Source organism: Triticum aestivum, chromosome 4B, assembly GCF_018294505.1.
Source record: "Triticum aestivum cultivar Chinese Spring chromosome 4B, IWGSC CS RefSeq v2.1, whole genome shotgun sequence".
NCBI lineage: Eukaryota > Viridiplantae > Streptophyta > Magnoliopsida > Poales > Poaceae > Triticum > Triticum aestivum.
In genome coordinates, this window is record NC_057804.1 from 337,820,670 (window position 1) to 337,836,878 (window position 16,209).

Here is a 16,209-nt window from a genome sequence, read left to right on the forward strand (position 1 = left end):
ACGTCGGTGAATCTGCTTTGTACGTCATAGCGGAGGCGAGCACATACTGGTCGTCCGCCTTCTCTCATATTCTCGCCACCCTCAACCAACACCTTGATCATGTCGCCTTCAGCACTGCCGCCAAGCAACACAGTGAATCACATCATGTTCGTCGATGAGGCGTCCAAGCACATCACATCGCTCGCCACCGTCCGACCCATGCACGTCGTCCCATCCTAATCCAGCGCATCACTCGTTGTCCTGTTGATGGGCACCGGGGAGTTTGCATTATAGGCATCAGGTCGTTCGCCTTCTTCTCCTACTCATCATGCTCCATTGCTGCCTCTACCCCAATGACTTCCGCGTGACCGGCAAGCAAGGGCACACATGTGAGCTCCCTATTTCAATCCATTATTTACTCTATGTTGCCGATTCTATCTGAGCCCCAGCCCCTTATTTGATTTGTATGGTATTTTGGACTCTGCAATTTGATTGACTGAACTATATATACATAGATATGTGGATTCAAAGACTTGTGTTTTTCTTGCGGAAACACACGAGACACAGTTGTACGAGTTCCCTCCCGACGGTAATACTTGCGGATTTTGGTACTAATCACAAGGACAATTAAAACCATGACGTTTATGTTGTGATTCTATACTTTTTTTGTAGTCTGCACAACAATGTAATAGGGTCGCTATTCTGATTATTTTTTGAATCAACTATTACTATATGGAGTGATTTAGATCTTGGCATTATTCATTTTTTATGGCCATGTGACAATGTTTGGAAGCAGCCTATGAAGGACAATGTAGGAAGCAAGGAGCCACCTCTTGTGATTTCCAATATCCTTTTCTTTTCAATTGTTTAAATCATTGTGCGAGTGTTGCGTGTCATAAAACAAATACAAAATTTATTGCATGTAAATAAAAATTGTCATATAACTGATTCTAGTTTTATCATCTTGGCCGCAACAAAATCCCGCAGCAACGCACGGGATGTCATCTATTTGTTTTAGTTAATCAATCTTAACCCTTCATTCTAACTTCCATTGTCTAGTCTCATGTCAATTCCCACGAACCAAACAAGGGAGTATAATCCCTCCTCGTATTCTCACACATAATTTCTATCACGCACCAAACAAAGAATTGGGAACAAAACGACTCATCCCATGTCTAATCTCAACACCACTCCCTCTTCTAAACTCCCGTTCCCATTCTTTTTTTTGAGGGTACGCCAATGGCGTACCTTAGCTTTATAGAAAGGAGAAAATATGTACAAGAGATTACATGTCGCTAGTTAGGAGTCACAAGTCGACCCTAACCAAGCCTCCACACCACTCCCTAGCTCTACACGACTACTCTATGATTGGTTGTCCTCCAAAAGCACCTGCTTTGGCCCAGGTCCGCAGCTCATCGAAAATTGAGTCTACCGTGTTCCACTCGTTCTTGATCGTGCCCGTGCCGAAGACCCTTGCATTCCTTTGCTCTCATATCGTCCCAATAGATTAGCATCACGAAAGTGTCAAATCCTTTCCGAGACTGCTTATCTATTAGCTTTCTCGTATCCGTCCACCACTGCACCAATCTAGAGTCGTTGGTTGGGCAAAGGTCGGTCGTCAACCCCATCCTAGTAATGCAGCGGAACCACACTTGCCGCGAGAACACGCACTGCAGCAATATATGGTCAACTGTATCCTCCTCCTGATCACACATGTAACATTTGGATGCTTGGTCTTGCAATCCGTGCCTAGCTCCCCTGTCCGATGTCCAAAGACAATACTGCACCGCGAGCCACATGAATAACTTGCATGCAAGCGGTGCCCAACACGTCCATATTGCTCCGAAGCAGTGGAATCTGACTCTTCCCTCGCATAACATCCTTGTGCGCATATGATGCAGTATAGACTCCAGATGTGTTCCAATCCCAAATTGGGCGGTCCTCGACCTGAGCGTCCAATTGAACTTCCAACAGAATCTCCCAAAGTCCGATGAACTGGGCGAGGCCCTCAGTGCATAGCTCTCCCACGACATCATCCATCCATGAATGCATGCACATCGCATCCCGCACCAGTCTCCTGTTTGCCACTTGTGTCCGCACCTTTGCCACGACTAAGGGTGCAAAATCTTTAATAGCTGCTCCATGTATCCATCGGTCTTTCCAGAACAAGGTCTTGCCTCTTGAGCCAACTTCCCATTTGACTAAACTCCCAAAGGCTTGGTCCACCTTTTTGTCCGCGGTCAAGTTGAGGCCTTGCCACGGTCTGGAATCATCCGTGCGTCGAAGCCATTCCCATCTTAGTCTTAAGGCGATGCTGTGTTTAGACAGGTCAATAACACCCAAACCTCCCAAGTGCTTAGGCCTGCACACCCTAGCCCATGAGACGACACATTTGCCTCCATTCACCGCCTCGGTTCCGGCCCAAAAGAATGCCCGACAACCCTTGTCCACTCTCTCCAGCGCCCATTTGGGTGCCTCTGCTATCATGAGGTGGTGTGTAGCGCGCGCCCTCATTACTTGATTGACAAGAATGAGCCTCCCCGGCCTCGTCACGAGACCCCTTTGCCATCCTGGCATGATGTGGAGAGCCGTGTCAACAATCGGCTGCCACTCTGATCTTTTGAGTTGCCTGATGCTAAGCTGGAGCCCAAGGTATTTGCATGGAAATGTGTCAATTCTCCATGGCAGCACAGACTTAACAAGCTCTTCATCCTCATTTTCTGCTCTGATCGAGATTGCCGCAGATTTGGAATAGTTCGCTTTGAGCCCCGATGCCACTCCGAATATAGCAAGGATTTCTTTAACGAACATAAGGTTTGGCCATGCTGGTTTTATGAAGAGCACCACATCATCAGCATACAGGGACAAGCGCTGCATTGGACTACGACCATTGATGGTACTAAGCACTCGTGTCTCATGCGCCTTGGATATGATTGCCGTGAGCACATCCATGGCAATAACAAAAAGCAAGGGGGAAATCGAGTCCCCTTGCCTCAGCCCTTTAGCATACATGAACTTGTCACTAGCACATCCATTCACTAGAACCCTCGAGCTGGCAGTGATGAGGAAGATCGCGATCCAAGAGATCCAGCGCTCCGAGAATCCCTTGGCTCTTAACACCTCAAACAAAAATGACCACGCCAGCGAATCAAAAGCTTTTGTTATGTCAAGCTTGAGCATCACTCCCTTGGCTTTTCTCCTATGCAGCGTGCGCGCCATTTGTCGAACCAGTAGAAAGTTGTCATGCAAGCATCTGCCCTTAATGAATGCGGACTGGTTCGTCTGAACAAGCTCTCCCATGCACAGTCTTAGCCTAGCAGTCAACAGCTTGAAAGCTATCTTGGGTATACTGTGCACAAGGCAAATAGGCCGGAAATCGAATACCGCGCATGCTTCCGGTGTCTTCGGTATCAGAGTGATCAAAGCTTGGTTGAGCCTTCCAAATCTCAAATATTGCCAAACACTCTGTAAAGCAAAAGAGACCGCTCCCGCTCCCTCTCCCTCTCCCTCTCGGCCGCTCCCGCTCGCCACCACCACCGCATCGTAGCTCCAAACCCTAGTCCCAATTCCCAAGGTTAATGTCCATGGAGAACCCCAGGCCGCCCCCCCCTGCCATCACCCCTCCCATGGCTCCCCTCCCCGTCCACCCGCCCATTGCTCCCATCCCCATCCCCGTCCCACCCTCCACATCCGCCGCTGCCGACGATGACGAGGTCGACTACGAGGTCTCCGACGACCACCACGCCGCGCGGGAGCGCCACGAGCGCGCCGTACAGGAGCTCCTGCAGCGCCGACGCGCCTACACCATGGCCGTGCCCACCAACGACTCCGCCGTGCGCGCGCGCCTCCGCCGTCTCGGCGAGCCCATCACGCTCTTCGGCGAGCGCGAGATGGAGCGCCGCGACCGCCTACGCGCACTCATGGTCCGCCTCGAGGCCGACGGCCAGTTCGACCGCCTCCTCCGCGTGCAGGAGGACGAGCAGGGAGCCCCGGGCGACGACGACGACATGGAGCAGATCCAGTATCCTTTCTTCACCGAGGGTACCAACCAACTGCTCCAGGCGCGCGTTGATATAGCTATGTACTCACTGCCCCGCGCTAAGGCCAGGGTCGACAGGGCCAAGCGCCGCCTCGCTGACCCCGACGAGGACCCCGAGGCAGAGGCCGCCCTTGTTGTCAAGCAGGCGGGGGACTTCGTGCTTGAGTGCAGCGAGATTGGAGATGACCGCCCGCTCACCGGCTGCTCCTTCTCCCGCGATGCCTCAATGCTCGCCACAAGGTACGTCTTCAAAGTAACAGATTTCTGAAAATGCATTGTTTGCTTGTGTATGAGACGAATAGTGAGGAATGCTTGCCTAAAGCTGCACACCACATCATTATAATCTTATTTGAGCTCAGTTCTTAATTTCGGTTTGGCTATTGCGATTGAGCATATATAGTCTAGTGAGTAAGATTTCTTGTATGTTAGGTTTTTAATGACTGAAAACAATCTGAATCGCTGCTTATCATAGCAGACGCCCATGTTTCTTCAAATTTTTATGCATTTATCCATACATATTTGCTTGAGCACTTCATCAGTGATAATTGCCAACTGCTTTCGTAGCCAGCCAGGTTTAGCTTGCACACGTTTAAAATTGCATTTTTATTTCACCATGAAGAGATATGGGATGAATTTGATGCTATTGCAACAAAATGTTGGTATATGATGGTTTCTGAGCTTAATTAATGCCAGTCCTTTTTCTATTAGTATAACTAGAAATTTTAGTGTTCAATATGACAACACTGTCAAGAAGTCAGGACCAGAGTTTCTTCTTTTCCTGGTAAACAAAGGTTGGTATTCTGCATATCAGTTAGGCCCATTTTAGGTGGACTGCTGTCTATGTTAGTATTTCATTGTTAGCAATGTCATGTGCAATTAGTTGTTCGTCAGCACCTAATGCCCTTCTCTTCCTTTCTACTCCCTTCGTTCCCAAATATTTGTCTTTCTAGGCATTTCAAATGGACACAACATACGGATGTATGTAGACTTATTTTAGAGTGTAGATTCACTCATTTTGCTCCGTATGTAGTCACTTGTTGAAATCTCTAGAAAAACAAATATTTGGGAACGGAGGGAGTAGTAAAAATAACTATTTGTTCCTCTTGGTTCTGCAGCTCCTGGAGCGGGATCATCAAAGTATGGAGCATGCCACAGATAACTAAAATTGCAACCCTGAAAGGTCATACAGAACGTGCAACTGATGTTGCCTTCTCTCCAGTTGATAACTGCTTAGCGACAGCCTCAGCTGATAAAACTGCAAAATTATGGAACAGCGATGGGTCACTCCTAATGTCTTTTGATGGTCACCTGGATCGTCTTGCTCGCGTTGCTTTTCATCCATCTGGAAAGTACCTTGGTACAGCTAGCTTTGACAAGACCTGGAGATTGTGGGACATCAATACTGGAACTGAACTTCTACTCCAAGAGGGACATAGCAGAAGCGTATATGGTGTTAGCTTTCATCCAGATGGTTCTTTAGCTGCATCTTGTGGGCTTGATGCGAATGCTCGAGTTTGGGATCTAAGGTCAGGAAGATTGTACTGTACTCTCATTGGACATGTGAAACCTGTAAGTTAACAGCATGGATACTTCTCAAGTGCCTTACTTGCTCTGTGATATCCGACTATCTGTTGTGGAATATATTTCCTTTTTGAAACTGACATGATTCTATTTTCTCTCTCAGGTCCTAGGAGTCAGCTTCTCCCCTAATGGTCATCTAGTTGCAACTGCAAGTGAAGACAATTTCTGTCGAATATGGGATTTGAGGACCAGACAAATGTTATATTCTATACCGGCACATAAGAGTCTTATCTCGCATGTGAAATTTGAACCCCAGGAGGGTTATTATTTAGCGACATCCTCCTATGACACTAAAGCAGCGGTATGCATCATACGTTATTTTGGATCAAATCCCCCCCCCCCCCCCCCCCCTACTTAGCTCACTCATCTTAAATATTTTTCCAGCTATGGTCAACTCAGGATTACAAGGCAATTAAATGCTTGGCAGGCCATGAGTCAAAGGTCACTAGTCTGGATATTAGTGGAGGTAACCATTTGCTTAAGCACCTAAACTTCTTTGTGTGCAGAATTATTTGTGTGGCGCATTCTTCAAGAATAACTAATTTAGTCCTTTCTTTATCTTGTCACACTAAGAAACAAGTTGGATCATTCACATTCACATCTTTTGCTGTTCACTTGTTTATTTATTTACAGCACAACAATTACATAGTGCACTCTAGATTGTCTTACACTAGTAGGACTTTCTTTTTTCTGAACTAGCAGCCGTTATTTAGTGAAAACGGCTAAACTAAGATTCTAAGATTGACCATCTTCCTTTGAATAGTTAAACTGCAAGATGTACCACCTCATAAAATGCATGACACCCCTGTTACTCTTCCCCTTGTTTTCCTTCAATTATTATTATTTGAATGTGTGACCTTTATACTTTTACTAATTCTAATCATCCATAATATTATGGTCCTGTCATTTGATTATTCATGCTTGGTGGTGCACTGCTCCCTTTGCCTCTGTTGATTGTGTTCCTTTCCATCGCGTCAATTCTTCTATGACATATTTGGTGAAAATATCACCCTTCTGGACTGTTTATTGTTGACATGAAAATGTTTTGAACAATATTGATAGGTTCTATAGTTAATAAAGTTAATTTTTGTCTACTATACTCTTTCCTCAAGAGATTGACTTCGTAGTATTGTGTTCACTTGCCAAGCTCCAATCGAAGCATCAAACTAAACATCTAATTAATGGTTTATCTATATGATATGTGCAGATGGACAACAGATTGTGACTGTTTCACATGATAGAACTATAAAGATCTGGTCATGCAGAAGCACAGCACGGGATAATGAGATGGAGTTGGATTAAGGCATTGATTCCACTTGCTGGAAACAGGTTGTGCTAGTCTTGTCCTTTCGCTGATCTGTTGGTCCAAGCTGTTTATATTCGATGATGCTATTTTATTGCATTTATAACCCTTAACCCTTGTGCACAATCTTGACAAATGTACCTCATAAGTATTTCGTAAGATTTTGGAATCGATATAGTTCTTTAAACAAATGGGCTTTCTGGTAAAAACATGAAGTTAAGTTTGGAAGAAGTATTGGCGCATCCATGTAATTTTCATACTTGTAAAATGTACTATCTTCATGATGTACGCTTGCTGCAAATAGAAATCAAAGTGCAGTTGCAACTTGCAATAGTACTCACTCAAAAGTAATCCAAAATAAGTCTGTCTTTTAGTAGGACCCCCCTTTATTTAACCCAAATGATAAGTGCCACACATAATTCAAATTATTAGTGCCACATGTGTGGCACGAAGCATTCCGGCCCTAACTTACGTTACAACTAAAGTTGCCATTTGAAAAGAAAAAAGCAACCCCCCCCCCCCCCCCCCCCCCCCCAAAATGAAAAGCTCGACAACTAGAGTTGCCACCCTTTTTTTGAAAAGCAACTTGAACTTTATTAATTAGTAATAATGGTTACATCGTCTACCAAGAGAGTTACAAAGATTTTTCATGGGCTCCTCTATTCAATCCCTAGTCATGGAACATTTTGCTAATCTAGCAAGCTCATGAGCTACTTTATTCGCTTCCTTGTTACAATGTTCAAAACTGGTTTGAGGAAAATTACAGGCCATAAAAAACAATCCTAAAAAATTGCAGCAGCCGCTCCTGCAGACTGACCTTCATATTATCAGAATTGATAATTAGACGATTGCATCCCGTCTTTTGCGCAAACAGTAAGCCAAATCTGAGTGCTACCGCCTCTGCTGTTAGAGCATTCGCATAGTACTGAATCCTCTAGTTACCACCTACTATGAAGTTTCCTTTGTCATTTCTCATAACAGACCCGCTGTGCCTCTTAGCTGATCATGATCAAAAGAAGCATCCACATTCAATTTAACAAACCCCCTAGAAGGTTTGCACCATCATTCATTCTTTCTCTTTACTTTAGGAGAGTGGGCATTTACATAGTTTGCTGTTAAAGCCCTAATCCCCATCGAGGTTTGGGACGCCTCTTGAGACTTACCCTCATGGACTAGTTTCTGTCTATTCCACCATAAATACCAAGCAGCTATAGCGATTAGTTCCCCTGCATTCCAGGAGCCCAAGATGTGTAGTTCATGATCGAGCATAAGGAGTAAGAATTCAAGGACTGCCTCTCCTGCACGATCAATGATACATGCTTTTTTCACCACTTCATACAACCCCAAATATTCCCACACTTCCTTTGCCTTCTGGCACAGAAATAATATATGTTTCGTGTCCTCTGGCCCATCCAAACATGCTGGGCATATTGGCTGAGTTTTTATATGTCTGTTGGCCAATGTAACGCGACGCGGTAGGGTCCCATGAAGAGTCCGCCAAATAATTTTTTTAACCTTTGTCGGACAAGCTAATTTTCGGATCTTACCCCAAATAGGATTGACGTTACTTCTGCCCATGCCATTCGAGTATTCCAACTTCCTCCCATGTTGCTTATTCCATTCCTCCACATAAGCTGATTGTACAGTGAATCGTTTTTGTATAGCTCCACGCAATAAAGTCTGACATATTATGCATAGGGATCGGGATCGCTAGTACTCTACGGGCATCAATTGGCCATAAAGTTTGTCTTACCAACTCTTCATCCCAACCATTTGTGATTGGGTTAATAAGATCAAAAAATTTCGTCAGTAGATCCCCCCTTCTAGGTGTAATAATTTTCCTGTCTGCACAATTTGAGATCCATGCATCTCTTCATATGTCAATATTTTCTCCTGTTCCCACTCTCCATATATAGCCATTCTTGAGAGAGTCTACTCCTGCCATAATGCTTTGCCAAGTAAAGGAGGCGCCCTTTTTTAATACTACGCTCATCAAATCACCTTCGGGGAAATACTTGGCTCTTAGGATTGTTGCACATAACGATTCAAGATTATCCACGAGACACCACGCTTGCTTCGCTAATAAAGTCGGGTTAAAACAGTGTATCATGGAAACCCATTCCTCCTTGGTCTTTTGGAACACACAATTTCCATCATGCCATCCAGTGCATCCTTTTCTTGTCCTCGTCACCTCACTAAAATTGTGACATCGCGTCTATGATTTCTTTGCAAATCTTTTTAGGAATTTTAAAGACGGACATTACATATGTTGGGATAGGTTGAACAATAGACTTAAGCAAAAAAAAAAAAATTCCCACCCGCTGATACCAACTTTTTTTTCCAACCACTAATCTTCATAATAATACGATCAATCAAGAACTAAAAACAATCATTTTTGTCCATGCCCACATTGGCAGGTAATCCCAAATATTTTATCATTAAGTGCCTCAGTCATAATATTTAGAATTGTACAGATTTGCGCTTTGTCCTCCACTTCCGTATTGGGACTAAAAAATATGTTGGATTTTTCGACACGCACCATCTGCCCTAAGGCGGCACAGTAAGAGTCCAGAACCGCTTTAAGGGTCTCCACGTTCATTGCATTTGCTCGCATGAGGATCAAAGAATCATCCGCAAATAATAGATTGGAAACCGAGGGAGCTTCCGTGCTAACTTTATGCCGGAGATACTTCCTTTCTCCTCCGCATTTGTTAAAAGGGCAGTCAGGCCCTCCGTACATAACATGAATAAGTATGGGGAGAGGGGATCCCCCTGCCTTAGCCCTCTAGTGGGTTTGAAGCTATCAGTCTCATCTGCATTAAACCAAATCCTGTACTCCACCGAGGACACACATTGCATAATCAAATTCACCCAGTTTTTCTTGAAACCCAGCTTCAACAAAATTGCTTTGAAGAAAGACCACTCCACTCGGTCATAAGCTTTGTGCATGTCCAATTTGATTGCACACAACCCTTCCCTCCCCATTCTTTTTTTATTGTGTGGAAACACTCGTATGCTACCAAAATATTATCTGTGATTAGTCTCATAGGGACAAAAGCACTCTGAGTTGGGCTGATAATGTCTGACAAAATTAATTTCAGACACGCTGCAATCATTTTTGAAATAACCTTATACACCACATTGCATAAACTAATAGGTCTAAATTGAGTAACCTTTTCTGGGGAGTTAACCTTTGGGATCATGATGATTGCAGTATCATTCCATCTTGCCGGTATTGAACATGTATTCACCGCCTGAAGTACTTCTTTTGTCAGGTCCCCTCCCAACATAGGCCAAAATCTCTTATTAAAAAATGGTGCGTAGACCATCTGGACCCGGCGCTTTTAAATCACCAATGTCAAATAAGGCTTTCTTAACTTCCTCTGCCGTATATGGGGCCATGAGGGCCCTATTCATCTCGTCTGTCACTTCTCTTTTAACAAGAGAGAGAACTCTCGGGTCTGGTTGAGAGACTTCTGACGTGAAGAGTTTTGAAAAATACCCTTTAATATAATCCTTCATTTCCGCACCTTGCACCCAGACTCCATCGTCCCCAAGCAATTTTTTAATCTAGTTCCTTTTCTTTCTAGCCGTTGTCGCATTATGAAAAAAAGAAGTGTTGCGATCCCCATGCAATAACAATTTGCGCGACCACGTTGTACCCAACAAATCTCCTCTTGTTCCAGCAAATTTTCGATGAGAACCAAAATCTCTTTTTGTCGTGCTTGGGAATCCACATTCATATGGCCCCTTCCTAGTTTTTCCAACTCTTTTTTGAGCTTTTTTATTCTCTGTTTTGGGCCTCTCAAAACCTCACGATCCCAAATGTGCAAATCTGATTGAATCACACAAGTACGATCAGCGAGATTTGGCCCAATACCCATCACCTTTGCCTTTTCCCATGTTGTACGAACAATTTCACCGGTCGTCTCCTCCTTGAGCCATCGAGCTTCAAATTGTTTTACTCGTCCCCTTGGGGCGTTAAAAATATTTCCATCAAAATATTCCGTATCCAGTACGAGTGGACGGTGATCAGAATGAACGTGTTCCTCATTAATTATGCGTCCCGAGGGAATTTATTCGCCCATTCCACATCGCACACTGCACGGTCCAGCCTCTCTTTAGTATCGCCTCTCCTAAGTGAAAGGGTCACCAATACAACCCATATCCTCGAGGCCACACTCTCCTAAACAGTTACGAAAATCTCTCATCATAGCATTTGGTCTTGCATTTTCGCCCTCTTTTTCTAATGACAGTAAAATTTCATTAAAATCCCCTAAGATCACCCAAGGATGATGACCCAGATTATGTAAATTCCTAATATTATCCCACGATAACTTATGATCACTCCAAACCAGATGACCATAAAAACCCGTGAACCGCCAATGTACATCATCATCATTCATAAAAAGAATGTCAATAAAATGAGACGACACATAATTTGGAACAACTTTATTCAACTTATTATAGTACAAGACTAGGCCTCCGGCCCGACCATAACTCGCCACTACAATCATCGAATCAAAAGATAAATAACGACACAACTCATCGGCTTTACATTTATTCAAGTGTGACTCCGAGAGAAAAATCAAATCAGCCTTGGTACGCTCCTGGAGCTCCAAGAGCTCACGAACTGCTGTGGGGGAGAGCATACCACGACAGTTCCATCCTAGGATTCTCATTTGGCCCGGCGGTCCTCCTCCTCGGAGGCCGTCGATGCGCCATCATCTCCAACCGACTCCCTCCTCTGTTGCATGTATGCCTCCTCCTCCTTTATTTCCTTTGCTACATGTGTGACTATACCATCCCCATCCCTATTGCCAACTCTACCCATACAGACTCTTTTAGAAGAAACACTCATCTCATCATACAACACACGTTCATAGCTATCCATTTCCCTCTCAAAAGAATTTTTTTGGTCACTCCTTGTTGGTGGAACCCCAAAAGGACCCTCTTTTCCCCTATGATCTCTTTTCGAGCACTCTCAGTTTTCTCATCCCCTCCCTTCTTTTGAGAGGGACCTTTCCTCTCCTTTCTTTTTGCGTGGCCCTGCATAGGATTCTTTTTAGCAGCAAAAGTAAACATTGCAAACTCCTTGCCCGTAGTTGGGCTGAAACAAAACCTGATTTTGCGTGTTAAAAATGCCAGCCGCTTCCGAAACGTCATTTGCTGCACCCATCGAGTGGATCCCATGACCCTCCTGGCCAGCAGGACACTCCAGATGGACAGGAGCAGCAGCCATCACTTGATAAGTTGGGGGTGCTCCCGGATGCGCCATCACTACAGTTGCCATCCTTGTATCACTAAATTTGTCATAAAAAATGTTTGGAGTTGCCATGTGTTTGTGCCTACCACACGTGTGACACTTATTAAGCCCTTATTTAAAGTTCAACAACGTCATCCATATACAAATAATGTTTGGGGAATGTTCGGAGCTTCGGCTATTTGTTTCAAGGGCCAAAAGAAGTCTTGTGCACTTGATCTGAAGGTGATCTTGAGTTCGGGGAGTCGCAGGCCGACCTGGCACAATCTTTCTGTTCTCATCTTCATTTGTTTTCAGTAACGACAATCGATGTACTTTGGGTCCTGGCCCATGCGTAGGAGTTCAATGGGCTTAGTCACCCACGGTCCCTGCACTTGAGGCCTGCCTGAAATACGATCACTGCACTTGAGGCCTACCTGTCTAGCGGCGGCGAATCTTTCCCCTCGCGTTAGGGTTACCTCTCCTCTCAGCGTCTCCAGGAGCCGCCGTTGAGACCAATCTCTCCCCTTGTCAATCTCTTCTCCGAGTCCCCGACCGGCGGTGTCACGCCCAATATGTGATACTATCCTAAAGAGACTCGAAGGTCCCACCAAGGATAGAACCGCATATTGAAACGCTTTTGCAAGGTGGATATCATTACATCAACATTACATAATAGATGGGGATACATACAAGAGGCATACAATGCCACACGGATAAAACAATACATCACACATAAGAGCAACATCCGACTACGGATGAAACACAAACAGAAACTCAAACGACATCCACCCTGCTAGCCCAGGCTGCTGACCTGGAACCTATCCCTGATCGAAGAAGAAGCAGAAGAAGAACTCCAAAACAAGTAACCATCGCTCTCGCGTCATGATCATCGCATAAACCTGTACCTGCAACTGTTGTTGTAGTAATCTGTGAGCCACGAGGACTCAGCAATCCCATTACCATGGGTATCAAGACTAGCAAAGCTTAAAGGGAAAGGAAGGGGTAAAGTGGTGAGGTTACGGTAGCGATTAAGCATATATGGTGGCTAACATACGCAAATAAGAGCGAGAAGAGAGCAAGCGGAACAGTCGTGAAGCTAGCAATGATCAAGAAGTGATCCTGAACTCCTACTTACGTCAAACATAACCCAAAACCGTGTTCACTTCCCGGACTCCGCCGAGAAGAGACCATCACGGCTACACACACGGTTGATGCGTTTTAATTCGGATCTGGTGTCAAGTTATCTACAACCGGACATTAACAAATTCCCATCTGCCCATAACCGCGGGCACGGCTTTCGAAAGTTTAAACCCTGCAGGGGTGTCCCAACTTAGCCCATGATAAGCTCTCGCGATCAATGAAGGATATACCTTCTCCCAGGAAGACCCGATCAAACTCGGAATCTCGGTTTACAAGACATTTCGACAATGGTAAAACAAGACCAGCAAAGCCACCCGATGCACCGACAATCCCGATAGGAGCTGCACATATCTCGTTCTCAGGGCAACACCGGATGAGCAATCCATACAACTAAAACCAGACCTCAAGTTTCCCTGAGGGGGCGCTGCAAAGGGCTCTGGTTCGGACCAACACTTAGACAAGCACTGGCCCGGGGGGGGGGGGGGCTAAAATAAAGATGACCCTCGGGCTCCGGAAACCCAAGGGAAAAAAGGGGTAGGTGAGGCAAATGGTAAAACCAAGGTTGGGCCTTGCTGGAGGAGTTTTATTCAAAGTAAACTGTCAAGGGGGTCCCATAAATCACCCAACCGCGTAAGGAACGCAAAAACCGGGAACATAACACCGGTATGACGGAAACTAGGGCGGCAAGAGTGGAACAAAACACCAGGCATAAGGCCGAGTCTTCCACCCTTTACCAAATATATAGATGCATTAATTAAATAAGAGATATTGTGATATCCCAACATAATCCTGTCCATCATGGAGCAATCTTCAACTTCACCTGCAACTAACAACGCTATAAGAGGGGCTGAGCAAAAGCGGTAACATAGCCAAACAATGGTTTGCTAGGAAGGTTGAAAAAGGTTAGAGGCTGACATGGCAATTTGGGAGGCTTGATAAACAGTTGAGAGGTAGCCCAGCAAAGCGATAGAACGAAGCAACTAGCATAGCAATGATAGTAGTGAGATCCAGGGTAGCGGTCATCTTGCCTGAAATCCCGCAAGGAAGAAGAACGAGTCCATGAAGAAGACAAACGGGAGCAGTTGAACGAATCCTCACAATCGCAACGTTACCGGAACTATCAAGAAGAAGCAATACCGGAAAGAAGCAAACAACATGGTAAACAACCATCACATAGACATGGCACGATGCACAACCAAGTATGATGCATGTCCGGTTCAAAGAGGCATGTCATGTCAAAGTGCAACAAACAATACTACAAATTAAGTGGAGCTCGATATGCAACGAGTTGTATATTGATGAAACACCACATCAATTATTTAGTTCTCTCTCGTTTAAGCTACCAAACAATATTAAATATTGTAAAACATGGCAAGAGGTGAACCATAAGTAAACTAACTATTTAGGCAAGTTTAAATGAGGCCGGAACAACAAACAACAATTTCCGGAAAATCCTCATATGCATATTTTGGGATTGGTACTGTTATGCCCTAAACCATATTTTTAGAGTTGTTAAACATGCAAAGTGATGACACCATGTTAATCTAGGCATTTTTCCACCCCATTTACATATAAAGTTTATTTAAAACCGAGCTATGGTTATTTAGTTATGAAATAAAGCATTTAAACATGGCATTTAAGCAAATTTAATCAAATAGCATTTTAAACATTTTAAACATGGATGAAAATGACCAATTATTAATCTACACAAAATTCTAAGCATTTTACATATATAAATCATTTTAATCCGATGCACGGTTGTGGAGTTATTATATGCATGAACAACAGGGGTCAATCTGTAAATATGCAGTTTCTCTGGAAAATAGAAAAAAAACGCAATAGGGAAAAAACGCATGGCCGAATCTGGAGGGGCTTGGGGCCTCACCCATGGGCTCGGCCCAGTCGGTGCAGGAGGCCCAAGAGGGCACGAGGCTGGAGGAGGCCGGGGCTGGCTGGCTTCGGCTGGGCCTTGGAGCTAGCGGCCCAGGAGGCTGGCCACGCGCGCTGGTCAACGGGAGCGAGGCGAGCGGGCTGCTCCTTCTTCGTTACTGAAGAACCGCGACAGCAGCAGCAGGTTCAGAGCGACGGAGGGCGGGAACGGCTGCCGGCGATGGGATCCGAGTGAAGAGGGTCTTGGCGAGACGCGGGGAGGTGGAGCTTGGCGCGGATCCATGGCGATGAGGAAGGGCACGGTCAACACGCTCGAGGCAGGGGATCGTGCGAGCCGCAGCTGCGGCAGGAGCTGCCGCTGAAAAAAAACGACAGAGGGTTCAGAGAGAGGGACGGGGAGGAAGAACTGCAGGAGGAAGAAAGAGAAGAAAGGGAAGGCACGGGGCAAGGGGCGAGTGGACCTGCTGGTCCGGTGCTGCTCCGGTCCGGTAGAGGCGAGGAGGAGCAGATTCGGGAGGAGGCGGTGGAGGCCGGCTCCGAGGCGGACGGGCGCGGGTCAACGGGGCGCAGAAGAGGTCCCTGGCGGCGGGGCTTGGCGAGCTCGACGTCGAGGAAGGAGCTCCGGAGCGGAGGAAACTCCACGGTGTCCATGGCGGGGCTGACACAGGGAGCGGCGACGACAGTGACTTCCCAAGGGGCAGCGACGTTCATGGCCTCTGGTGCTGTGAAAAAGAGACATAGCAAGCGACGACCATGAGAGAAAGGAGGGAGCTAGAAAGGGAAGGAGGGAACAGGGCAGGGGAAGAGGCCTGGACCATGCGGGTCAGTCGCCGGCGGCAAGGTCGCCGGGGCGGCAGGGTTGCTTGGGGTTGGCCCGATGGGGAATTCAAGGGAGAGGAGGTGGGCGGATCGGGATGGATCCCGAGGACGATGGTGAGTGGGTGGCGACGGCGATCAGGAAGGATGGGACAAAAGGGCTAGGATCTAGGGTTAGACTAATATGTATAGTGAGTGAGTTAGGTTAGGGTCTAA

The 16,209-nt window shown here is 45.7% G+C and overlaps 1 protein-coding gene and 1 pseudogene across 1 annotated transcript; one reads left to right on the plus strand and one right to left on the minus strand.

Annotated features, from left to right (window-relative positions):
• Nucleotides 1-3,436: 3,436 nt before the first annotated feature.
• Nucleotides 3,437-7,093, plus strand: LOC123092118 (U4/U6 small nuclear ribonucleoprotein PRP4-like protein). Its single transcript, XM_044513801.1, has 5 exons — nt 3,437-4,258; nt 5,134-5,587; nt 5,703-5,900; nt 5,984-6,065; nt 6,807-7,093. Exons 1-5 carry the CDS (start codon nt 3,558-3,560, stop codon nt 6,899-6,901), a joined length of 1,530 nt encoding a protein of 509 aa, XP_044369736.1. The 5' UTR covers nt 3,437-3,557; the 3' UTR covers nt 6,902-7,093.
• Nucleotides 7,094-8,119: 1,026 nt separating this feature from the next.
• LOC123090094 (uncharacterized) lies at nt 8,120-15,888 on the minus strand (annotated as a pseudogene).
• Between the last annotated feature and the right edge of the window lie 321 nt (nt 15,889-16,209).

Excerpts from the sequence above, each read along its gene's own strand:
- LOC123092118 (XM_044513801.1), top strand. The coding sequence starts at position 3,558 with ATGTCCATGGAGAACCCCAGGCCGCCCCCCCCTGCCATCACCCCTCCC. Across the intron at positions 5,588-5,702 it reads TCATTGGACATGTGAAACCT|GTCCTAGGAGTCAGCTTCTC; the intron begins GTAAGTTAACAG and ends TTTCTCTCTCAG. Across the intron at positions 5,901-5,983 it reads CCTATGACACTAAAGCAGCG|CTATGGTCAACTCAGGATTA; the intron begins GTATGCATCATA and ends ATATTTTTCCAG.